This window comes from Haliotis asinina, chromosome 4 (assembly GCF_037392515.1).
Source record: "Haliotis asinina isolate JCU_RB_2024 chromosome 4, JCU_Hal_asi_v2, whole genome shotgun sequence".
Classification (NCBI taxonomy): Eukaryota; Metazoa; Mollusca; class Gastropoda; order Lepetellida; family Haliotidae; genus Haliotis; species Haliotis asinina.
Window position 1 is genome coordinate 22,229,469 of NC_090283.1, and position 23,252 is coordinate 22,252,720.

Sequence of the window (23,252 nt, forward strand, 5' to 3'; positions counted from 1 at the left end):
CATCTGTTGGAACCAGTTTTCCCCCCAGCGCTGGGGGGAATTTAGTGAAACGTTTGAACTCCGATTTCGCGGGCTTTTTTTCCATCGCGTTTTTTTCAACTTCATAGATTGAATTGGCATTTTTTATGATTTGTTTCGGTAAATGCATACCGAAAGGTACAAGAATCTGCAAAGTTGTGTTTTACGTTGCATGTGACCTTTAATTTTTGAGTATTCGAAATGGCATATTAAGAGACGATAAATTCTATATCTTGGCAGGCATTTGTTTGATGGGCAGATGTCACCTGTATGGTCTGTATGCTGCATAATCTGTTATTGTGTGAAATTTAGGCTGATCTGCCCTGTGTTACCGACGATGAATTACATCAAATAGTATTTGTTTCCTGAGTGTTTGTATGGTAGGTGTCAGCGAAGGTTGTCCTGAAACTCACAGTTTACATATTCATAAAATTATATGAGATCTCTTTGAATATCTCCTCTAGGGGGTAGGGTCCACGGATATCAAATCAAATTTTCTGTTAGTTTGGAGTTCGTAAACCATTTGACCATCCGAGGGAGACTTAAACTCTTCAGGAAACCATGCCCAAAGGTATTACATACAAAGCTATCGTAGAGTTACGAATGTTATATCTCCTATATTGTAGCTCAGATTTACGATAGTCACAGCACTAGGACACCTTTGTGAATCGAAAATCATTTAATTAAGACAATCGGAGAACTGATCCCATGCCCGATACCGGTGATTCAGCATTGAGCCGTATTTATCATTAATTATAACGGCTTTATCATGAAAGAATTAAAGAGAAATCAGATCGTGAAAAACGTATTTATTACTAACATGTTGAAGATACTGCATTGTAATGTTTTCACTTTAATATTACATTAGTGTAATACCGCTTGACGTATGATGTCAAAATGCTAATGTTGATGTCGCGATTTTACTAGACCTTGCTTTACTTGAAAGCTGAGAGTCCTCACACTATAGGCCATTTCGCCGCGGTTTCTGTCAATTTATGTTGGCGAGTAATAAACAGAAAACTAAATTCGCTTCCGTGAAACACCATTTTCATTAGACTCGTCAAAGATTTAGTATCAAACGAGCGAAATAACTCGTTTAATAAAAATGGTATTACACGGAAGGTCGTTTAGTATCCTCTATATTTTACACAGAATAAGACTTTTATAGCATCCGAAGTACTACCTTTGGTTAAACTAATGCAGCCTCCGACTCTTGGGGAAGTCATAAAAGCATAACATCAATCTGCGATTGGGTAAAAAAGCCAATATTACTGTAACAGCAACACAGGGATCCTTGGATCTTCCGTTAGTGTTCTGCCCTTCCCAGTCTATACACGGACGCAAACACCACACTTTAATTCGTCCACTACTTCGTTTATTCGTGGTTATTCATGGCTATCACTTTCGGGGACACAAAAAGGCTGACCCGTGAAGGTCCGGGATATGATAGACCTTCAGCGCTAGCTGGCTTAGTTGACACATGACATCGGTTCCCAATTGTGCAGGTCGATGATCATGTTGCTGAGCACTGGATTCTCTGGTCCATTTACAGACCGCCGCCATATAACTGTAATATTGCTGAGTGCGGCGTAAAACTAAACTCACTGACACACCCAAAGATTACACGAAACTGTGACTACACAGAGAAGGGTAACACGAAAACTGAAATAAACATCTCCACCAAAATAGTATTTGGTAATTTGTGACACGACACTGTAGCTCATTTGTTATCTAGTAATGCAATTACAAAATCTTTTATAACCCTATAAATGAATAGGAAGACATGTTCTAGTGATTATTATTATTATTATGAAACTATAGTTAAAGGTTTCATTGTAGTACTAAATTTTAACCTATGTCTCTCAGCGTAATATGGACGACCATGACAGTTTGCGACCTTGCATTGGATTGGAGAATTCAGCTATAGCTACCACAACTCCTTTCGATCATTTTTAGAAAAAAAAGATATTTAAATATTTTCACCTATGAAGTTCAAACGAATTGGATCTGACGTTACACACTAATTGTTTCAAATATAAGTCCCTGGAATCATAGTTTTTAAGTTACAAGAGTTATGCCCCTTTAAATGTCGTTCAGTGATGTTCTTTGCGACAGTCATGCTGGGATGCTTTGCTCCCGGTACCGTGCCAGAAATAGCAGTAAAACGGCTGATAATGTTACAGTAAGACCAACAACACCGCTTCTTTCGCTCTAAGACCCGTAGATGTTCTTCCGTTCCACCAAAATCACTGGATTGTCCCAGGAGAGTGGACGTCGGGGCTGCCCACCGTCCAGTTTACACCTGTAATTCCAATACAGTATGTGAGTACACAGACGTTTTAAGTTGATGACGGACGTTTTTATCTGATGTGCAAATTCAGGACCTCGTGTCATAGTTTTCACAGTTCACCATTTACTTTACAAAGGACTACGACCAGAAAGTTATTACGAAAGATGAAACTGAACTTTGAATATGAACACAAATTCATTCTTAATATGAAACTGAAGTTTGGTTACGAACATAAATTTATTTAGAATATAACTTTGTGATTTAGTATAGGTTACTTTTATTGTGACAAATCATCCCGTCTAATGAAAGTCTTACTGTGCGTATATCCGCCCGTGTCCGTGTCCCAGAAACTACTGAACACAGTGGATATCTTCACGTCAACGTCAAGATCCAATGTTTGTTATTCCTGGTCATCGGGGTCCTTCCTGCCCAGCTAGCCACCGGTCATTCCGGTTGCCCAACCGTTAGCAACCGCAAGTTACAGGAAAGTGTACCTGCATGTTGATTTGCGCAAACTGGTGGAACTCTTGCCATGCTAATGTTTTTAAGAATCAAACCAGACATTCAAGTGATGAACCTGAAAGGCCATCGATACCAAGATCTAGTTTGTTGAGACTAAAGTAATATGTGTATTTTGAATTGCGTCACCTGTGTATAAGTGGAGCACTTAGGCAGCTTTATGCGGAGAAAATCCATTTTTAAAGTAATGTGGTCTTTTGCAATACATTTGGTACCAGCTATGAAACATTTTTTAAGCTGACTCATTTTCGTATGTTAGTAAATGTTACTGAACTTATGTTGGTACTTCATTTCACCAGAAGAAACATCGACCATGTTAAAGTTAATATGTAACCAGGAAAACAGACACTTTCAGTCACCCACAAGAAAAGACAAATTTCAGAAACATGCTGGTTTTGAGGCGTTCAAGTTATTCACAATCGCTGACCACCAAAATGTATTACTAACCCTGTGATCAATACCATCACTACTGTAGGTAAATATAACAATCGTGGAATTACATTTGCAGCCAAACTAATCCACACTTTATAGTCAAGATATAGTTCACGCCTTTCGTACAGTACCGTCACGAAGTCTACAGTTTTAATTAATTATGATAATAGCAATGGCTTATAACACAACAATTAATAAAGCGTCCTCGTCCGTGCACTTCTGCATGCTTAAAGTGATAGGGCATTTCTTCCCTGAGGCTCCCTGACGTTAGCAGCCATATGGCCTATCCCACCGGATACCCTTTCACTCCTTGAACAGAGCAATTTATGAACAAATTATGTTCGAAAGTTCGTCTCTTCACTTCAATATCATCTGGAGGACTCTCATGATCATGTCACTCGATATCAGTCCCAACAACCATACAAGAGTTTTCCTGACAGCATGCTCTTGATCTTTATTCATTACTGTTAATGAATGGGTATGTAGGAAGATTGAGTCCAGTGCATTCTAAACACTGCGCCGCTCGGTACCAGGTATTTAAATTCTTCAATAGAAAAATCCAAAGCAGTTAATTCTTTGAAAAAAAACGGAATACGAAAGGGCTTAAGGTACATCCTTGGCGTAGGCTAGCCACACATCGCCACACTCTTGTTAGACTTAGGCATCGTCTCTGAATATGTATAATTTGGATAAAAATAAACAAACCCATTTTAATTAAAAAACAGTCCCGGGGAGACCAGAGATGACGGTCAACCTGAGGAAATCTAGACGTCCTTCTTTTAAGGCTTTGGCACTGCAGAGAAGGCTTGGCAATAGGTAAAAATATGTGGTTCGGGGACTACTATCTTGTGCATATTGGTCAATATTCGAATTCATCACTTTTAGTAAAGGGTGCAACTTCAACTGACACCAACAGTCTTTAAACAGGGCCATAGTTCATTATCACAAAAGGAATCCATATCTCTCTTACAAGCAATGAAGGCTGAATAAACATTTATGAGGTGAAAGATACACTTGAATAAGCGCATTAAATCAGATTAAATTATCCGACGTGTCCTATGTTTCTCCTTCAGAATACAAGGATGTAAATATCAGCTGATGCATTTCTATGTATTCGTATGTTGTTTGAGTGTGTCACTATTTGTCTGTGTGTTTGCCTGACTGTGAGTGTGTGTGTGTGTGTGTGTGTGTGTGCGTGCGTGTGCGTGTGTGTGTACACGTGTACATGTGTACATGTGTGTATGTTCCAAAAGAGGCAAATCCTGCTGGGATATCCCGCGCTTGATGATATTGTAAACAGTAGCGTTATTTGCAAAATATGTTCGGTACAAATTGCATTTGACATTTTGATAATGTGTAAAGACACAAGTGAGGTCTCATCATGATACATCAATGAGAGCAAATATGTCCATTCTATTGCTGGGACTAACGGTCGTGTTATATTCACTGTTTAGGTTATGTCACCACTGAACATTAGTGATACATTCCTGTACCTGTCACAACTAATCATGACTTTACACCTAACAGAACATATTTTTCCTGATACTGCGAATTCTTTTGCACTGGCGTTCTACAATTAGGTCAACTGGGTGTTTATGGGTGAGTGTCATAATTAAGTCACTGCTCTACAATGTATCGTATAACAAATATATTCCCCATATATTAGCATCGGAAACTGTGTACACAAGAATCGTAATTCCAAATTATCTATCTGTATTTTCTGGAACATCGATCTCATGACTGGTCTTGGAAGCGCATTGCTATGCGGCCTCATCAAAGAATAACTCCACCTTTGGGCAATTCTCTTTGGCGTGGTCGGGACATGCTTATCTCTTACGTGAAAACCTGTTGCGATCACTGATTTCACCAAATTAATTTTTGTCCGAGGATAGGAAAAATGGGCAGTCTCATGCTCTGACGTTGTCTACATGTCTTCATCTGGCTTTGGATCATGTTTATTTCTGTTTACCTGGTCCATGATCAAAGCGAAACACCCTTTGTTATAAAATCCGCACATGCTTTTGATGTAGTTCGAAGCAGTCGACCATATATAAAAAAATTGAATATATAATTTGAATCGAAAATTTTTTATATAGCCAACCGACAACGTCAGTGTAGCGAATCTCTTCTGTAGTCCAAATAGTCAAGTCACCGTTTAGGCACCACTGGATTTGCACAAAGCATCAACAAGGCTATATTCTGAATTTGAACTCAAACAACCTTCTAGTAGGTTTGTAAAAAGGAAACCTCCACAATATCGACCTAAGATTATTGTGTTTTGTAAACCATTTGCTAACCCAGACACAAAGATCGAATGTTCTTGAATTTGATCCCAAAGGAGAACCGATGCCTCAGATATCAGTGACACTATCAGACACCGTTGGATGGAAGTTGAAAGGACCTTGACAACCTCCACCACCGAAAATGACCTTTCGTAACGAACCTATCAATCATGATTGACAATAAAAGTGTTTTATAAAATAAATCAAATCAGTTAATTTGATTTTTGTGCCCTGTCAGTTTGATTTCGCGCGTTGACCCGCATGCGCGAGCAGAGTGACCGTGGTGGCATGCACACAGTGATTTGTGTAAGCCTGCATTTTTTAATAGTCTCCTCATCATTTGTGACAAGAAATGGTGGAATACTGGTTTAAGGAAAAACCAACACGAGTCGAACTATGTGACGGATTCCCGGGGATACTGAAAGAAACGGTCATCTCCTGGATTTGATTTTGTTGTTAGTGGGCAGCCGCCGTAAGATCAGATGAGCGTCATCCAATTCAGTTCAGTTCTTTATTGTATGAACGGCCACAGACCCAGATACCCATATACAACAAAAGGGATACATCTTAACAATGGCATATATTATCAACTTTCTTATATATATATATATATATATATATATAGTCTCCCTTTTTTCTTGCAACACAATATAGCCATATTTATTTACAATGCACTGTTTGTTAAAAAAGAGTGATAATATATATATATATAAAAGGAGACAATAGTTGAGCATTGATTTGAGATAGAGACAGTTGTGGCAGTTACTTGTTTCTAAGGTTTTTTTTATACACAGGACGATCCAAAATTGACACCGTCTGATTGTTCTGCACAACCAATCAGAATCCGGTATTTTCTTGATTCATGGTAAATGCACAGTGCATAATATATGTATAAATGCATATGCACCTTTGTCAAGTCAAAGCCAAAAGAGTTTATTGTATCTCAGGCCACCAGCCCACGTAAACTAAAGGGTAAAAGAAACTTATCACTTTTACAGTTTTGGCAATTACAGATACTGCCTTAAAGTGAAGTTGTTTCAGAAAATATTCGCCAAAATACATTCTGTGGTCGAATAGCAAGGCGTATGTCCGTGATTATGTGACCTTTGTACTGACATACAAAATTCCAAAAACGAAATAAATGGACTTTGCTGAAAATGATTGCATGAATACAGATGTGGAACACTTCAATCATGCAGTATCAAAAAGACCACCACAGAAATGCCGAGACTTTTACAAGCCGAATGTGTTCTGTATTGGATGACAGAAAGCCTCACAACGTCACATTGCAAGGGTCTTCAAGCAACCATTAGCAGCTTGTTGAGCCGTTACGAACAGACAGGCCAGGCACAAGACCGTGCAAGAACGGACAGACCAAAGGTTACCACGCCAACTGAAGACTGTTACATATGGAGAATACACATGCAAAATAACCATAACGTTACTTTATGATGATGTTACCGGAAATGAGCATCTTATATATAGACTGCAACTCTCATGATAAAGTTGTAAATAGTTTGGGTAGTACTTTATTGCATATATGCTATGCACTTCAGCTGTTTATTGTCATGGGCAGGGCTTTTGGAGACCTGCGCAAGCATTCATATCATCACAGGAACTGTAAAAGAGTCTGATTCTGGAAGGGTGTATATAAGAAACTGCTCGACCTTTTCAATGTTACAGGTAAGAGCTCTGATAGAATAGTACGGTAAATCCACGTATATACGTACTATCAAGTTGACATCTTTTGAAACGGATAATAACGTTTTAGGCAGTCTCAATAACATCAAAATGTACACTTCTGGACAGCAAGGTGCCCATTTTGTTAATGGAATGGTGGATACAAACGCACAGACAACCGGGAAACCTACCAAAACCATATAGTTTCAGTTCTTGGCATAAAACTCTCTTTCTTCGTCAGTGATTCAGGCGAATTCCTCGATGGTCATATTAGAAGGTGGGGTGATGAAGAATGATGATACTTTTTTATGGGTATGCAGCTTCTTCTTTGGAAGGTGACAGCGACATCAGACATATCGAAAACGGCGCCTTTCACAGAATAAAGAAGCTGCATATCCATAGAAAGTATCATCGTTCTTGATTCAGATGATGTCTAACATTAGGGGTAACTCTTCTGTTTTGACCATGATTCTACCCAAAGTTAACAAACTTTATGTCACGCATTATCTTGAACATTTTAAGAGTGCCCAGTTAACACCAACTAATTTAACGAAAGGCATCGTCTTGGGAGCTGAAAAGTTTGAAGATTTAAGGAAATTCTCAAAAGTCTTTGCGGGCTTCTTAATCAATGTTGGTGATTTGGCCTTTGGCAATTACCGATTGAAATATAGAAGTCTGCCCAACCTTTTGCCCGTCATTGTTTAGTCTGATACCTGATCAGTGTTGCGAGTGACCAACAGAGTTTTAGAATGCGTGTCATTGAAATGCTATACTGATTTTCAGTGATTGTTTCAGATTTTAGGCCATCCTACAGTAGACCATTTTAACCCTGTTTGCAATAAATCCTACACAGGCATATTCCACGTTTTCTGTCGGCTCATTACTTGACATAATCTTGCGATATCTATTTAGGTGTGAAAAGACGACACAACTTTGTTGCTTCCTTCGGATGCACATATGTGTTGGAGTGGTTATATTAAGAATTATTGACTTCCATTAAAGTTTGACGCAACTGAAAGGCTTCTGCTGTATGAGAGTTCACATAATTCATTTCCACACTTTACTTCAGCTGCGATCAGATAAGATACCGATCGGAGTTTGGTTTTACAAACAGCGTTTCTTTTATCTCCCTGTTTAGTTCTTGTGAACAAAGAATAACAACGGATTCTATTGTAGCATTGATCAAAGGTGCACATGTTCTTGCAAGCATTTTCAGAAATTATTTATTTTGGCTTTATGCTTTTTCGTCTGTATTCATAGCGTCACCCTGCCATAAAGCATGAATACAAAATGAATACAAATACAATAGAATACAAATGTGCTAAGCTGCCATAGGATCAGGTTATCCACCCGCATCTGCTTTGATGTTTGGCAGTTTCTCATGGTTACTTTTCCTTCTGTATACATTCATTCCATCGGTGGTTCCTGTCGACAAGATGTCTGTTTCTGCGCTCGCCTTGGTGGTGTTCTATCTTAGCATCTCGAAACTACACGACGCACAGGGTGAGTATATACTGTTGGTGGCTTTTTAGGACAAACTCTTGAGCTCTGATAATTGCTCAGTTAAGGCTATGAACTCAACGTCCATATTACTCAGTAAAGTCAATCATAATATTTCAACATCTAACTCAGGGTATTTGAAAGTATGTTAAGTTTAAACACACGTGGCTTTGATCACAATATCTAGGAAACATTGTTAGGTCCTCATTATACTGTTTCTTTTGTCTTAGAAGTTTAGAAGTTTATTTCAATTTGTAGGCCATCGGCCCATGTACAAAAAGCAATAATGGAAAATCTAAGAACATGAAAGCGAGGTCTGTTGAACAGCTTCTTCGTATGACTCATCAAGAGTGATACGTGTTAATGCTCATCATCAGCTCAGGGCCCTCGCCCTCTCTACACGAAGTCCAGACAGCGAATGGGACTTCTCCCAGGAAACACTGCCTAGTCGAACCCACCAAGAACATTTTGGAGGATGTGAAGACTCCCCAACGCATCAGCCTTCTGCATTACCCAGATTGTCAGAAGGGCTGTGCCCCCAGAGGCACTCTCCTGATCTGCGCCAAGAAATCAGGAGGTACCAAACCAAGGACAATGGGGCGCCTGACGACTGTGCACTTGGGATGCAAGCTAGACATTTCAAAGACGTGGTCTGCATGCTTTTCTTGAACCATGTCAGTGACGTTGATGTCAAAGGGGACAGAAAATCCATTGATGTAAATGAATTAATTTGATTTGTCAAAAGGAACAAGATCGGGTCAGTTGGTATGCATTCTTCTGGGGTTGTATATGGGTCTGTTCTATACCATGACGCCCTGGATATGCTCAGGGTCGTACAATGGACCTCAACATCAAAGCAACAGGCATCTCGGAGACGGTTACATAAGCTATGAGCCATGCCTTCAAGTTGTATACTGCACCAAGGAAGGGCATCCCCTGACAAGGTGTTGGACAGTCTCTGTAAATTCATGGTAAAGGTGACATTTTATTGAAATTTTGTTTAAGAATGTTTTGTCAAGTCGTAGGTCTGCTGTCATTTTGAGCATTCTCTCCATGCAAATATTCCTGACGGGCACCAGTTGTGGGTTGAACTGACTCATGAGATTTATAAGCAACCGGAATTGTTCTCGGAGATTTTGCACCGTCAGGTAAGCATACATCGGCACGGCATTGTCCCTTTGCAGCTTGAGCGACGTGCTACTGGTGAGCGGATTATCAGGACATCCCGTCGCTTTCGCACACTCAGGTAATGTGGACTTGAGATGGTTTGACCAAGATGTTCTTGGTCCTGTTCTGACAGGAGTTGTGGTGTTGGAAAAATATACTGAAAAATAGTGTTCTCCTTGTCTGTCTTATCCTAATGAAAAAACAGCATCGGCTGCCAGCCCTAACTGGGTCATATACCTTTGGTTCAAGGAACAAAATTCCCCCATTTAGACCCAACAAGGCGTGTTTAATATTGTGCCCCTTTCTGTGGATTCATCATTCCCTTCTGTTGGTTTGGTAGAGTTGTTGTGTCGTTTTGTCCGTGCAGATCTCCATTTTGTGATAAACTCAGTTTTGGATGTTTACTTCCGTTTTTCATTTGCCACCCAGCGCGAAATCCAGTAGTCTTATTTGGTGTCGCTACACATGTTTGGTGTTTTCTCTTGCTGACTCGTGTTTCACTATGGGTAGGTTGGCACTTTTTATTGAAACGATTCTAATCTGTATATGTACACCTGACATTTTCAAATTTGGGTACGTATTTCATTCTGAAAGTTATCTAATTGATTGCAGTAGTAGTTGATGTATATGCAAGGTTCGAAATAATCACTGTCCAGTCGGACTAGCAAATTTCCGGAGTTAGTCGCATTCCACTGTCTCCGACTTGTTAAAGTAATTATGCAGGTTTATATCATGCAAAATTGCACCTGAAAGAAGGGATGTGTGTTTTCATTTTTGTTCTATGTGGTATTAAGCAATTCTGTAATATTTCGCTTTCATTGTACATTCACACATGGAGTTAGAGAATTAAAGAGTGGCCTATTAACTTTCACGCACAGCTAGCACAACTGGTATGGGAGTGCTGAAAATTAATGGTGCATAATGAAAAGGTTTTTTTGATATATATAATACTGAACGCCCTAAATATTACATATGTACATATGTAATTGAACAAACAGATATCTACAGTGACATCCATGTCTTGTTGGAAAGTAGTAAGTAAAACACAGTGGGTAGTAATTAGAGGTGTGACGATAAAGAAAATTACGTATCGCAACGACACGTATCGCAATATCTTGGAGCGATACGATACGATTCGATATATAACATCTTCATTTATTTTCTTTAGAAACGTGTATTTTTAAGTAAGAGTGTAAATATTGACATAACCATCAATGTCCAGTGACAATTAACAATTTTGAGGTCAACGATACGGATCATGATACAAAAAATATCGATAAAGTATCACGATTGCAGATAATACGATATATCGTCACAGCTGTAGTAGTAATGTGTAATAGATCAGTGAGTCTCCATCACAACTGTCTTGCTTAAATCATATATCGTAATAATTCTTGTCACTGATTAATCACATGTTAATGACCATTGTGAAGTAAACTACTGGAAATAAACTTACAGCTGGTATGGTTAAAACACAATAATAACTGAACAGCGAATTCAGCGTGCCCTGTTGACTCGCTCTGCCTCTGTACACTCTCTGCTTCCTCAAACTTCTCTTAATCTCGTTGTGTAAAATAAAAGCAAGCGCCATATTTCCTTCCCATCCTTAGATATGCTAAGGTTGGATCGGACCAACCTTAGTTATCAATCTTAACTTAAGGTTGTTTTGTTCAACGGGAGGCTAACCATTGTAGAGGTCTACGGTTGTAATCTTACAGATAAGGTTGACCATAAGAGATAAGGTTCCTTTGAACAACAGATCCAGAGTGACAGCAAATAGGCCGTATAGTCCTAATACATTGTATTACAAAGATCAAAGGTATATGTCTATAGACTATAATTGAACACAAGTATTCGTCACCTAACGTAATATCCTTAGGACTTACATGCACATGTTAATTTAACGTTTCATAAATACTTGTGAATTCACACATGTTCGATGAATTAACTCTGCTAAATTTTTAATTTTTAAATTAAATACATAATTTCAGTTTAATTATTTGTTGCTTATTCCGTAAAAAGACATGCTAAATGTTATCAAATCAATGTAAACATCTTTTCGTCATATGGGTCGCTAGTTGAATAATTGGCAGAACATTTAATTGAAGTTATGTACTTCAAACTGGTAGAATTTCAAATCAACCTTCAAAGTATCACGACGATCCAACCAAAGCCGAATTCAGAAAAATAAAAACACGAAAAACAAAACAGTGCGGAAATCACGTCCCGTATCCATTCATAAGCAAGATGTAACCGTTATTACTCCTCTTTAGGTAGAAATGGAGTTCAAGTTTCATCGAGTTTATAAAATCAAGACTGCTTACTACACATTGCTGACCAAAGGATTTTGCATGGATATAACGCTTTCTTCCTCCGAAACGAGGTTGTGGTCGAAGTGACAATATTATCGTAAGTAATATTACATTGACCCCTTATATTGACCGATACCAAGAGTTACCAATTGTTATGTTATAAGCAATGTCATGTAAAATCTTAATGTCCATCAATAAAATACATATTTTACTACCAGTAGAAAGTAATTTTGATTTTGTAAGTCGGTGAAAACCAACTTAAATAGTATTCATCCCAAGACAAGGCGCCGCCATTCTTGAAAATCGTGAAGTCAAATCCATTTGAATTATTGAGATTATGTATGGTTTGTTGTCATCAAGTTAGAAAATCAAAACTACATAAACATGTATTTGAATCATTACCAAAAGGAGTTTGCATGACACAACCTGTCGAAGTGAAAATACTGCGCGATAAATTTCTTCACTTGCTAAATTTACTTGGTTTGTAAAGTTCACTCACCAGTATGTGGACACTTGTCAGTATGCGTCTTTATACTTGGTCTCATAATCCTTATTACTTTATAATCATACTTGTATGCATTTTGAAACTTAATATTAAAAAGAAGCGATCTGCGAATGTATAACAGGAATGTAATATGTAGACATTTCATAGTTTTCCTATATGAATCATAATTCGCACGCCCTAGTGTATGTCGTCTGCATCATTACACTTAACGACGAAAACAATGATTCTGTTGAAAGCTATGACAACTTGTTAAAAACAAAAATGAAAATATTAAAATTAAAGTTATAGGAGCAGTGTCAGGCTATTACCTTCTTCGAGGAATGTATCCATCAATATCCACAAGTGATATATAATTCATCTTCAGATTTCCCAAGTGAATGTGTCTTTTAACAGTCTAATATACGAAAACGTGATGTATCGTTTCAGGTTTTTCAATTTGTTGTATCGTTTCATTGGTTACCCAAGATAGCAAACCTGGCAACTAATTGCATAATGTGCGTCATTCTTTTTAAAAAGTTATTTAGTTAGCCAATAATGAGTAATCAATCAATGTATTGGCGGTTACTCCTTTGAAAGAAGGGTGGTGTTTTACATAGACACAGACACGACAGAGTGTATTCAGTATAGATTAGTAAATGTACATACATAAACACTACCTTTTGACAAATCCCCCATTTAAATCGCCATAAAACTAATTAATCAATCAGCGTGTTATCGGTTGATCCTTTGATCGATCCACACAAAAGAAAGGCCAAATGGGGGCCTTTGTCGGGTAATCTAAGTTGCGTTACCACTAATTATACCTGTTATAAATTCATTAACTGAGCATCAAGTGAGTGATGACAAATAAGGTTTATACCACCTAACACAGATTACAACCTATCGACACCAAGTGATTTTGCCAGAATCGTCTATGAAAACAAGGGTTTTTACTCGAAAACTAGGCAAAGCAGGAGACAAAACAAAATCATAGTAGATTGTGAGAACATATAGCTTTCATTTTTTCAACAGCCCTCGCGATTTCAGGTTTGTACAAACCTGTAAACGAAATAATTTAACCCCTGAAATGTAGATGAATACTGCATAGACCCTCATTTCTATACCAACTATTACGTCACGGTTGAAATTTCGTTTGCGGCTGAGAACTGTGCACTGTTGACAAAAAGGTCGATTTAAGCTAATTAAAAATCGAAATGAGCAGTTTTGGTGACGGGGTGTCATTTATAACGACGTCAGCAAGTGATTTTGCATTTGTACCCTATTAGCGTATATGTGACCTTTAACCACTGGGCTACCCCATTGCCCTACTAAGGAATGTTTGAACTTTTATGTTTACATTAACGTACTTTAGTGTAGACGTTTCACCCTTTTCCGACCTTTTTATACTTTGACAAGTAAAACGTATATGTATGTTTATGTGTCTGTGTGGGTACGGATGTGTGTGGGTGTCCGTGTCCTATTTGTCTTCATATTTTCATTACAGGTGAAAATATTTCAAATGGGAAAAGTGCGAGACAGAGCGGTACCAGTAGCAGCTATAGGGCCAGCAATGCTCTAAATAAAGCATATGCATACTATGGGTCAGTAACAAATCCAAGCATCCCACCTTGGTGGGAGGTGGACCTTCGAGGCTACTTTATTATCAGCAAGATCACCGTCTCTGCAGTCTCCTTCGCAAATTGGGGTAAAGTTTCTTTTGTTTTGTTTCATACACCAAACACCACATCAAGTCCATGCGGATTTCATCGCAATTAAACACAATTCAGCAACTGTGTCATTAATTAAAAATATACATATGCATTTAAAATTTTAATGACTTTTGTCCAATACATTACTTGGATTTCAGTATTTTCAAGATTTTTTTCCTGGCTATGTATAAGCTAGAGACGTACATTTTATATGTAATACGTACTCTGGGGTATATGTTTACAGCCAGGTTTATAGAAGATGCCTACGTTGAGGTGATGGACAAGAATGTCGTCCTCTGCTCTGATGTCCAGGTGGTGTGGTGTGGAGCAGTGACCAGCACTGTTGCTGCAGGGGAGAAGTTCACCTTCACCTGCAACGCCACCTTCCCCGTCCGCTTTGTTCGTGTCACAAGGTCAAGGGGCAGTCAGCTCGTAATCGGACATGTTGAGGTGGAAGGGGAAGGGACTATAAAGCCATTTCGTGAGTAAACCATTGGATCCAAGATTACATAAGATAGCATCTTACATATACACATGTGATCACACACCAAGCACCGCCCACCTTTGCGTGACCCATTCGTGGTATTCCGGAACGGGCTGAATAGAGAGTTATCCCCCTTCTGTAAGCGCTAGTATTTCATATTGGATTTCACAGGAACGATAACTCTATTTCTGTTTAATTAGAACAGTAAGAAACGTTGCAGACGCACTCAGACGTTGCTGCTTATGAAACAGTTTAACCTGTTTTTAAGAATGATGTAATTATTATCTGCCTTGCATTTTTAAATATTCGAGAATGGAATTACTTTCCCCAAAAGGCAATTAATACAACCCTTCATTATTAGCTGTTATATGCTCCAAGGTAGATCCACAAAAAATGACTTTAAACTGAAGAATTCATGGTCGGTCATCATTAAGTGTGTTCGCTGTCTTGAAGTTGTCTTAACCTCCACATAACATCGCTGCCATACACTTAAAAACATATGAAGGTCAGGCACTAAAATATGTAAGTTGATTAGTTAAATATGAATATATTGTACACGTGACCCAAGATGGCTGCCAATACAAGATGGCCGTCGACCAAAGATGGCGTCCAAGATGGCGTCCAACCAAGATTTCGTCCGTCCAAGATGTCTGTTCGTCCAAGATGGCTATCGTCCAACATGGCGGTGACTGGGACGCGTTTCAATATGGCGGTGGCTGCGGCAGCGGACCGGCGAACATGGAGGTGACGGGACACATCTGCATGCTTCGAATGTCGGTTTACTTTGAGTTTATGTAGTTGGAATCGATAACGTCATAACGTGACGTCATAGACTGCCTGACGCCCGACGACCCGAGGCACCGTCATGAGACATTTTCAACATAAACAACGTACAGGACAAGTGTCATTCTTTGTGGCCATAGGGAAGTGTTTCCATCGAGACTCCTGATGAATCACACTGGACTCGACGTGTGGTGTACACCAAGCGAGTAGACCTTGTGCTGTCACTCTGACTGCTATGACCACATTGTGGGCTGGATAAGGGTTGGGAAATTTTGGCTGAGGTTCAGAAGTGACACAAATGACAGCCTCATTAAAGATGTGTATGTTCATCCCAGTGGAGTTCAAAGTACCTCACAGGGGAGTCGATGTATTCCGTCTTGTCAAACCCGACGCGTTGACCAAACTTGCCCCAGAAGCTTTAACTGGAGCATGAAGACCCGGGCTTTTCTTTGCAAATGTGAGCGGGATCCAAGGTGACTCTTTCGTTTGGCTGAATCTCTTTGATACAGGCATCTGGGTCTGAACACCCTTCCGGGTATCCACTGCCTTCTTGCTTGATCTTGAAGAATACTTGGCAAACAACCCTCCCTCTTGAGTATGAGGGTCGTAGGTGGTGAGCGTGTCAAAGTGCCAAGCCTTTGTGAAGCACTTGATAGCCACACTCTTGAAAGGTATACTAAAGCTCCTTGCTGACGCTCTTGCCGACCCATGCTCAGTCTTCATCATAATTGGGGCAGGAACCAGCAAATTCTTCTTCGGCACAAGTATGGCACAGAGGAAATAACAACTTGTCCTGGTTGTGGGTGGCAATACCCAGCACTGGATGAGACCATGTAGCTCGAACAAGTCAGACACGGGAGGATGATCTAGGGGTGATGGGGTGTCCCAGGGGGAAAGTGCAAGACTTGCAGATGTAAGGATACAACGAACAAACATCCACATATTTGATTTCTTCCTCTTCCTTAGCTTCGTAGTACAACTTGGCGGCATTGGTGCGTCCTCCAAAGAAGGTGTCTCTGGAATCCAAGGGCTCAGGAAAGAAGCTTTTCTTGAGTTCTGTGAACGCAAACGTTTTGGGAAAGTCCTTCAGAGACATCGTGAGGAAATTTAAGGAATCCTTCAACACGAGACGCCCCACGTTCATCTGCAAGATGAGATTACCTGAGATTGTCATGGATGCAATGTCAGTTGACCGAAACTCTAACATTGCAGATGTGTCCGATCACCTCCGTGTTAGCAGGTCCGCTGCCGCTTCCGCCGCTATGTCAAAACGCGTCCTGTTCGCTACCATGTTGGACGATTGCCATCTTGGACGGACGCCATCCTGAATCGGCGGCCATCTTGGATGGACGGTCATCTTCGGTCACGTGACTAGACGTGACGTACACGCACACCGGAACCGGAAATGACACCATCGCCATGCGTACTCACACACCTGTTGATCACTGAATTGTTTGGTCCAGACTATTACTCGATTAGACCGCCGCCATTCAGCTGGAATATTGCTGAGTGAAGCGTTAAACTATAAGTCACCCAACCCTAAAAATGGACTGAGTGGTCAGACTCTATGGTGTCTTACGTGACATGATGAAGATCACCAGTATAACGTCAATATAACGTTGAAGAAATTCCGTTTACACTGTAAATAGAATTACTTTTCTTTTTCTCTAGGTTCGTACTACAAATCGTCCTGGAATAAGAAGGTGTCTAGGCCGTTCCTCACCACGTCGGTAATAACAGCCGGCGACTGTGGCATCGTGTGTCACAAGCATCATTCATGCATCGACTTCAGCTACAGTGCAACAGCATCGACTGGTGAGAACTGTCTGCTAACCGACAAACCCTTGTCTTTATATTATGTCAACGACAATTCTTGGACAACCTACTCCATTTACTGTATGTAAACAGTCAAGTCAAAAATTGACTGTCCTCCTATATTTTCACTACCGTCTTTTGAACTGGTTGGAAATTAACCAATGAATACATGTATATACTCACAAATTATTTTCACTTTAAGACTGATCTTTCTAGCTGATCTTGGGTTTACAATGGTCATTGCTGCCTTTTAGCTAAGCCACCTAATGGAGGTGCCGTTGGAACGACCCCGTAAAACCTGTAAACCGGGTCAAACACTAAATCACCATGCGATACGATGACAGAGCGTGTGTTTATCAATATGAATAGTACCCCACCAATGGCACCTATCAAAAATTGTGCTAAATCTAGTCGTTTAATTTGTTCACGTGAAATAAATTTTAAGTCGGAAACATTTGACATAAGTCAATATAGGGCATTGCATCGGACATCATTTTTGTCACTGAGGCATCAAATTTGGCTCCCATAAAACTTCTTGAAAGCTTTACTAATACATTGAACCTTGTAACTCCTGATGAAGAGTGGCATGACGCTCCTTTTGATAAAAAGGGCTCGCTCGAATGTACCTTGATTTTGTTTCACAATGAATCTTTACCCCTAGATCTAAGTCCTTATTTTCAGTTTAATTTTAAATTTCACTTTAAGTTCAGGTGGGTATGTCAGTGGAAAGCAGTTGGTGATGATTTGGCTCTACCATCTGACGGTAGTATCGCTTTAATCTAACTGTAACCTAAGTAACCTCGGGTTCCCGTTGTAATGGTGACTGTAACTTATGTTATTTGGCTCAGTGAATGAGTGGGTTTACATTTATTGTTACACCTTTATAAATTGGATCAACCAGCTAACTGAAGTCCCATAGGACTGGTGGCCGTAACCTTTGCCATTATGGCGCAATCATCTAGGGAGTGCCATTGCAATGTCCCCGTAGTCTATGTTATTTGACTCATTGCGTACGTCCCTTCGAAGTGGTTCCTGTAACTTCTGTCATTTGGGACCTGTGAAGATAGGTCTTCAGCAACACATGCTTGCCACAAGCCAGGTGGTTCCTTGATATAAATTAGTTCGTTGAGCGTTCAATTGATTGGATTCCCCAAACCAAGCTCAACAAAGGCAAAGGTACAAAGAGAGAGAGAGAGAGAGAGAGAGAGAGAGAGAGAGAGAGAGAGAGAGAGAGAGAGAGAGAGAGAGAGAGAGAGAGAGAGAGAGAGAGAGAGAGAGAGAGAGAGAGAGAGAGAGAGAGAGAGAGAGAGGATATTTTATTTTAGTGCCAATGTCATACTATGTTGACCACACGAACGCCTAACTGTTGTTATTTCCCGAGCCAGAGCGAGGGATATACCGATTTGTAGGCACGTTACCATGTCAAAGTGATATTTTGCCCTAGGGCATCGTATGAACAATATGAACCACGATATGTTCGCCTTCGTAGGTAACAAAAACCTTTAAGAGGGGTTGTTTTTAAACCGATACAGTTAGTACCTTGTAGGGTCATTAATATTTGGTATATGAAGATTAAACGTTTAATATTCATTCCGCTGACTGAGATCACGCTGTAACATTTCAAATGACTTTCCACACTCGGGGTCACAGATCATCAGTATTTAGTTATTTCAACTGTATCCAACAGCATAGAAATCAATACAGCTCAGTCGATATAAGCACCCTTTCCTTTTCCACATATTTATAAGTATGTATCTGTATTATATCCGTATTCTACAGATGACATCCGTTATACACACGCACAGGCCAGCCAGTTATAAACCTACAAGAGCACGGGAACATATTGTCCAAGTGAAAAAAGGGAATCAAACAACATCCACTTTCTCACTGATGCGTAAATTTGTAAATATCCAGCAACTGTGCACCATAAGCTTGATGATAGGTTTACTTGAGGCTTAGACCATTGAAAGCTTAGTCAAACAACGTTGAACTCGAGTCAGTATGATGCTTTTTGATCACTTGTATCCGTTTAGTACCCAGGGTGTTTACTTACCTTAGGAGAAATGTATTGGATGGATGGCTTCCTATTCAACGATATCCGTTTGTTTGCTACATGACATTATTAACACTACAATGTAAGGAGATCGACCCGCCTGTCATGCGTTCATGGCTGACTTAAATGAAAGAGCTACTAATTTAGTATTTATGGAATCCCACCTACTTATAACAGCCAACGTCCCGTACCCATAGCGTTCTTCGAGACATAAAACCGGTCTAGCAGATAAGTATAAAATATTTATCGTTTTATTGTTGTTGTTTTTTTTCATGTATACAGCATTATATAATTATAAGTAGATTATAATAAGTGAATGTGTTTGTAACTGGTGGTATTCGTGATACAGATATACCGATATGTAGGCACTAGTTTCGTAAACATAATATGTTATGGGCACGAATTTAATATTCTGTTTATTATGGGAGTGATTAAATTGAGGAAAAAAAACCCAAATCTTGTTTCAAACATGGGCTGGCTACCCGCGTTCTCCTCATGTAGAACGCAACGTCACAGAAGAACCGTGGCGTCGTGGCATTGTTCATGACGTCACCTTACCATGACAAAGTGATATTTTGCCTTAGGACATCGTATGAACAATATGAACCGCGATATGTTCGCCTTCGTAGGTAGTAAAAACCGTTAAGAGGGGTTTTTTTTTAACCGATACAGTAGGTACCCTGTAGGGTCATTAATATTTGGTATATGAAGATTAAACGTTTTATATTCATACCGTTGACTCAGATCACACTGTAACATTTCAAATGACTTTCCACACTCGCACTGTTACCCCATAATCTCAAAAATGCCTCACCGACACTTTTCAAGCTTGGGGATAACCCTAGCACCCAACATAGTGACGGAGGCAGTCTCAAATGAAAACAGGTTGCACCACCCTTATTTATCATTTGGTATGTTGGTATTTCCTAATTATGTTCATTCATGTATATTAGTATCATTGAATGATAGATGTAAAGCCTCAAATTGTGATATTCTACATGTTTTGCAATCCTTTGTCGACAGATTTAGTTTATATTTAATATTATATAATACATTGTTTACATATTAACTGTTTCAGTCGCGATATGGCTGTACTTTTGCCAAGGCGCTGTGCAGCTATTTGTTTCCTCGCCTTTTCATTATATAGGTTATTTACATACTGCTATTTGTTACCTACTTTGTGTCATTATATAGCAGCTTCCTTGCCTTTTCATTATATTGCCCTCTGTTTCGTAGGTTATTGATACACAGCTATTTGTTACCTAATTTGTGTCATAGCTGTTTCTTCGCCTTTTCATTATATGGCTATCTTTGTCGTAGGTTGCTTAGATACAGCTATTTGTTCCCTAATATATGTCATTACATAGCTGTTTCATCGCCTTTTCATAATATAACCACCTGTTTCCTAGTTCATTGTATAGGTAAATGTATCAGTTTTCTATTTGTTTACATTGACCTGATGAAGGAGTAAGGTTAGGCTCCGAAACGTTGTTCCTGAAAGTAAATGAGTTGACATCCACAAATTCGTCTGTTTATCACTTCCTTATCCAAAGGCTTTATTTAACTAGTTGATAATGTTTATTTCATTTCGAAATAAATACGGTGATGTCATTGTTAAAACTGGCATCTCTGACACTTTACATATATTTACATACTAATACTTTTTCATGTTTGTAGTATTCATTTAAAAATGTGAATTGTTAATGACTCGGTCCTTCAGTTGAAATAGCGTAAGATAGTTCTAACTAGACCACTTCATTCAAAGGAACTGTGACACTGATTTCATCGTAGACCGTGAGTTTTGATGTTTTTACCGAACTAGGTAGTTTGAAGGTAGTCTATCGTCAAATGCTGTTTGTTCTTTAAATACCTTAAGTCTGTTCTGATAGTTTTACTAAAGTAGATACTTTGAGGTCTATCGTCCAGTGCTATTTCTTGTTTCAATGCCTTAAGGTTATTTTATGACACAGTAAATGCCTTCTAGTTATACGTCAAAGAAATAGTACTCGCAGAACTGTGAAGGGTAATTCATTCTCAGTAGTGAAATCACAGTGAAATCATATGTGAAAATCATATGTGACAGAAACATGTTAAACAACAGGATTACAAGATGTCAATGTGCTGATAGTGTTGAGGTTTATTGTTACTAGCATTGTTATGATAATTATAATGATCCATATACTGCTTATTGATACAGTTGGAACACAAGAACGTGTGTGTCGTTTTGGATTATGGAATAATTTGTATTGTTTGTGTTGTTTGTGGATGGAATAATAACCGTCTGAAATTGTTGGCACGTGTTTTTCAATGGTTTTCTAATGGTTATTTATTTACTTTAATAACACGCGTTCGAGCAATGAGAGTACTTTGGCACGAGGTGTTTTACTTAGTTCTTGTTGGGTTTCCATTCAGTTATCAAAAACACAATGTATCCGGCTTGCATTGGTTTCAGTAACAGGAGTACTACACCAATAATATTTATGTCTGTTATCCCGCTAAATAACGAAAGAATGTGCACTTACACATGTTTTGAGCATAAATATTTTACATATCCTTTTTCGACTGTTTTTGTGTGTTCATTACTTGTGACGTTAAATTTTTACTCACTCAGTCATTTCTATTTTTTGAATGTTAACGTTGTTTGGAGATATTTTGAGATTTACATTGAAATAAACTGTTTGCAGCAAAAGACATGTACTTGTTTTATTGTCTTGAATGATATTCAGTGTCGCCCTTAGGTGAAAGTGGTCTGCAATTAATCGAATCTGGACAAGACAATCCAGTGATTCCAAATGATCTGCGCCATGAGGACACATACACTCCTAGAAAAGACCATTATTATGTTTTTGACGTCAGATACATTTTAGTACATATGGTGCATTTGTTATTCAAATTGTCAGTATAAATCCACCTACCACTTAATTTCAAGTATTTGCAAGTGCGAGTCGCTCTATCCAGAGGAGGGGAGGTGGAGACCACTACGCGTGTTTTCGCAATGTCGTTGATTGTTCTGTTACATGTTTGAAATGGCAGCTTAAAATGAGTTGTATTTTGACACTTGCTTGAAGGTAAAGGCTGCATACCTTTTCGGAGGAATCTGGTCAAACTCAGGCTGCGGCTGGTCCGTTTTAATGTGAGTCAGAATGCTATGTTTTGTTAGACTGTGGCAGGTTACTAGTCTATGGATTCGTGGAATATGAACGCCAACAAAGTCACCCCAGAGACACCACAGTCCGAGATGATAGGAACATGATTGTGTTACGTACCAGATCGCAGCAGATTCCCCAGACAGAGCACTTCAAAGTTAACAATGTCTGGATATCCAGAAGCACCGTTCGTCGATGTTTAAGAGCAGCTGACTTAGCTGCAGGCGACCTGCAGTTCGTCCACCGCTAACATCACGTCACGGGCAGGCATGTTTTAGATGGAGTAAACATCAACATCAGTGGTCTCTTGTGCTCTTCACAGATGAAGGCAGATTCAGTCTGTTTTTCAATGGTGGTCGGCAGACGATTTATCGACGCAGTGGAGAGCGAATCACAGATGCAATGGTGGCCCAATTTGGATGGGAGAGTTGGGCATATTTTGGGCAAGGATAGCTCATACTCGACATACTCCACTACACGTTGTCGTCGGTAATCTTACTAGACTGCGTTATCGGGACGAGATCCTGGTTACTACAGCAGTACCATTCCTACAAGCTATGCATGGTATTTACTGCAAG

The 23,252-nt window shown here is 39.3% G+C and overlaps 1 protein-coding gene across 1 annotated transcript; it reads left to right on the top strand.

The window, feature by feature from the left end:
* Window positions 1-8,657: 8,657 nt before the first annotated feature.
* LOC137281387 (uncharacterized) lies at window positions 8,658-17,564 on the top strand. The gene is made up of 4 exons (XM_067812579.1): window positions 8,658-8,724; window positions 14,189-14,389; window positions 14,650-14,874; window positions 17,332-17,564. Exons 1-4 carry the CDS (start codon window positions 8,658-8,660, stop codon window positions 17,562-17,564), a joined length of 726 nt encoding a protein of 241 aa, XP_067668680.1.
* Window positions 17,565-23,252: the final 5,688 nt, after the last annotated feature.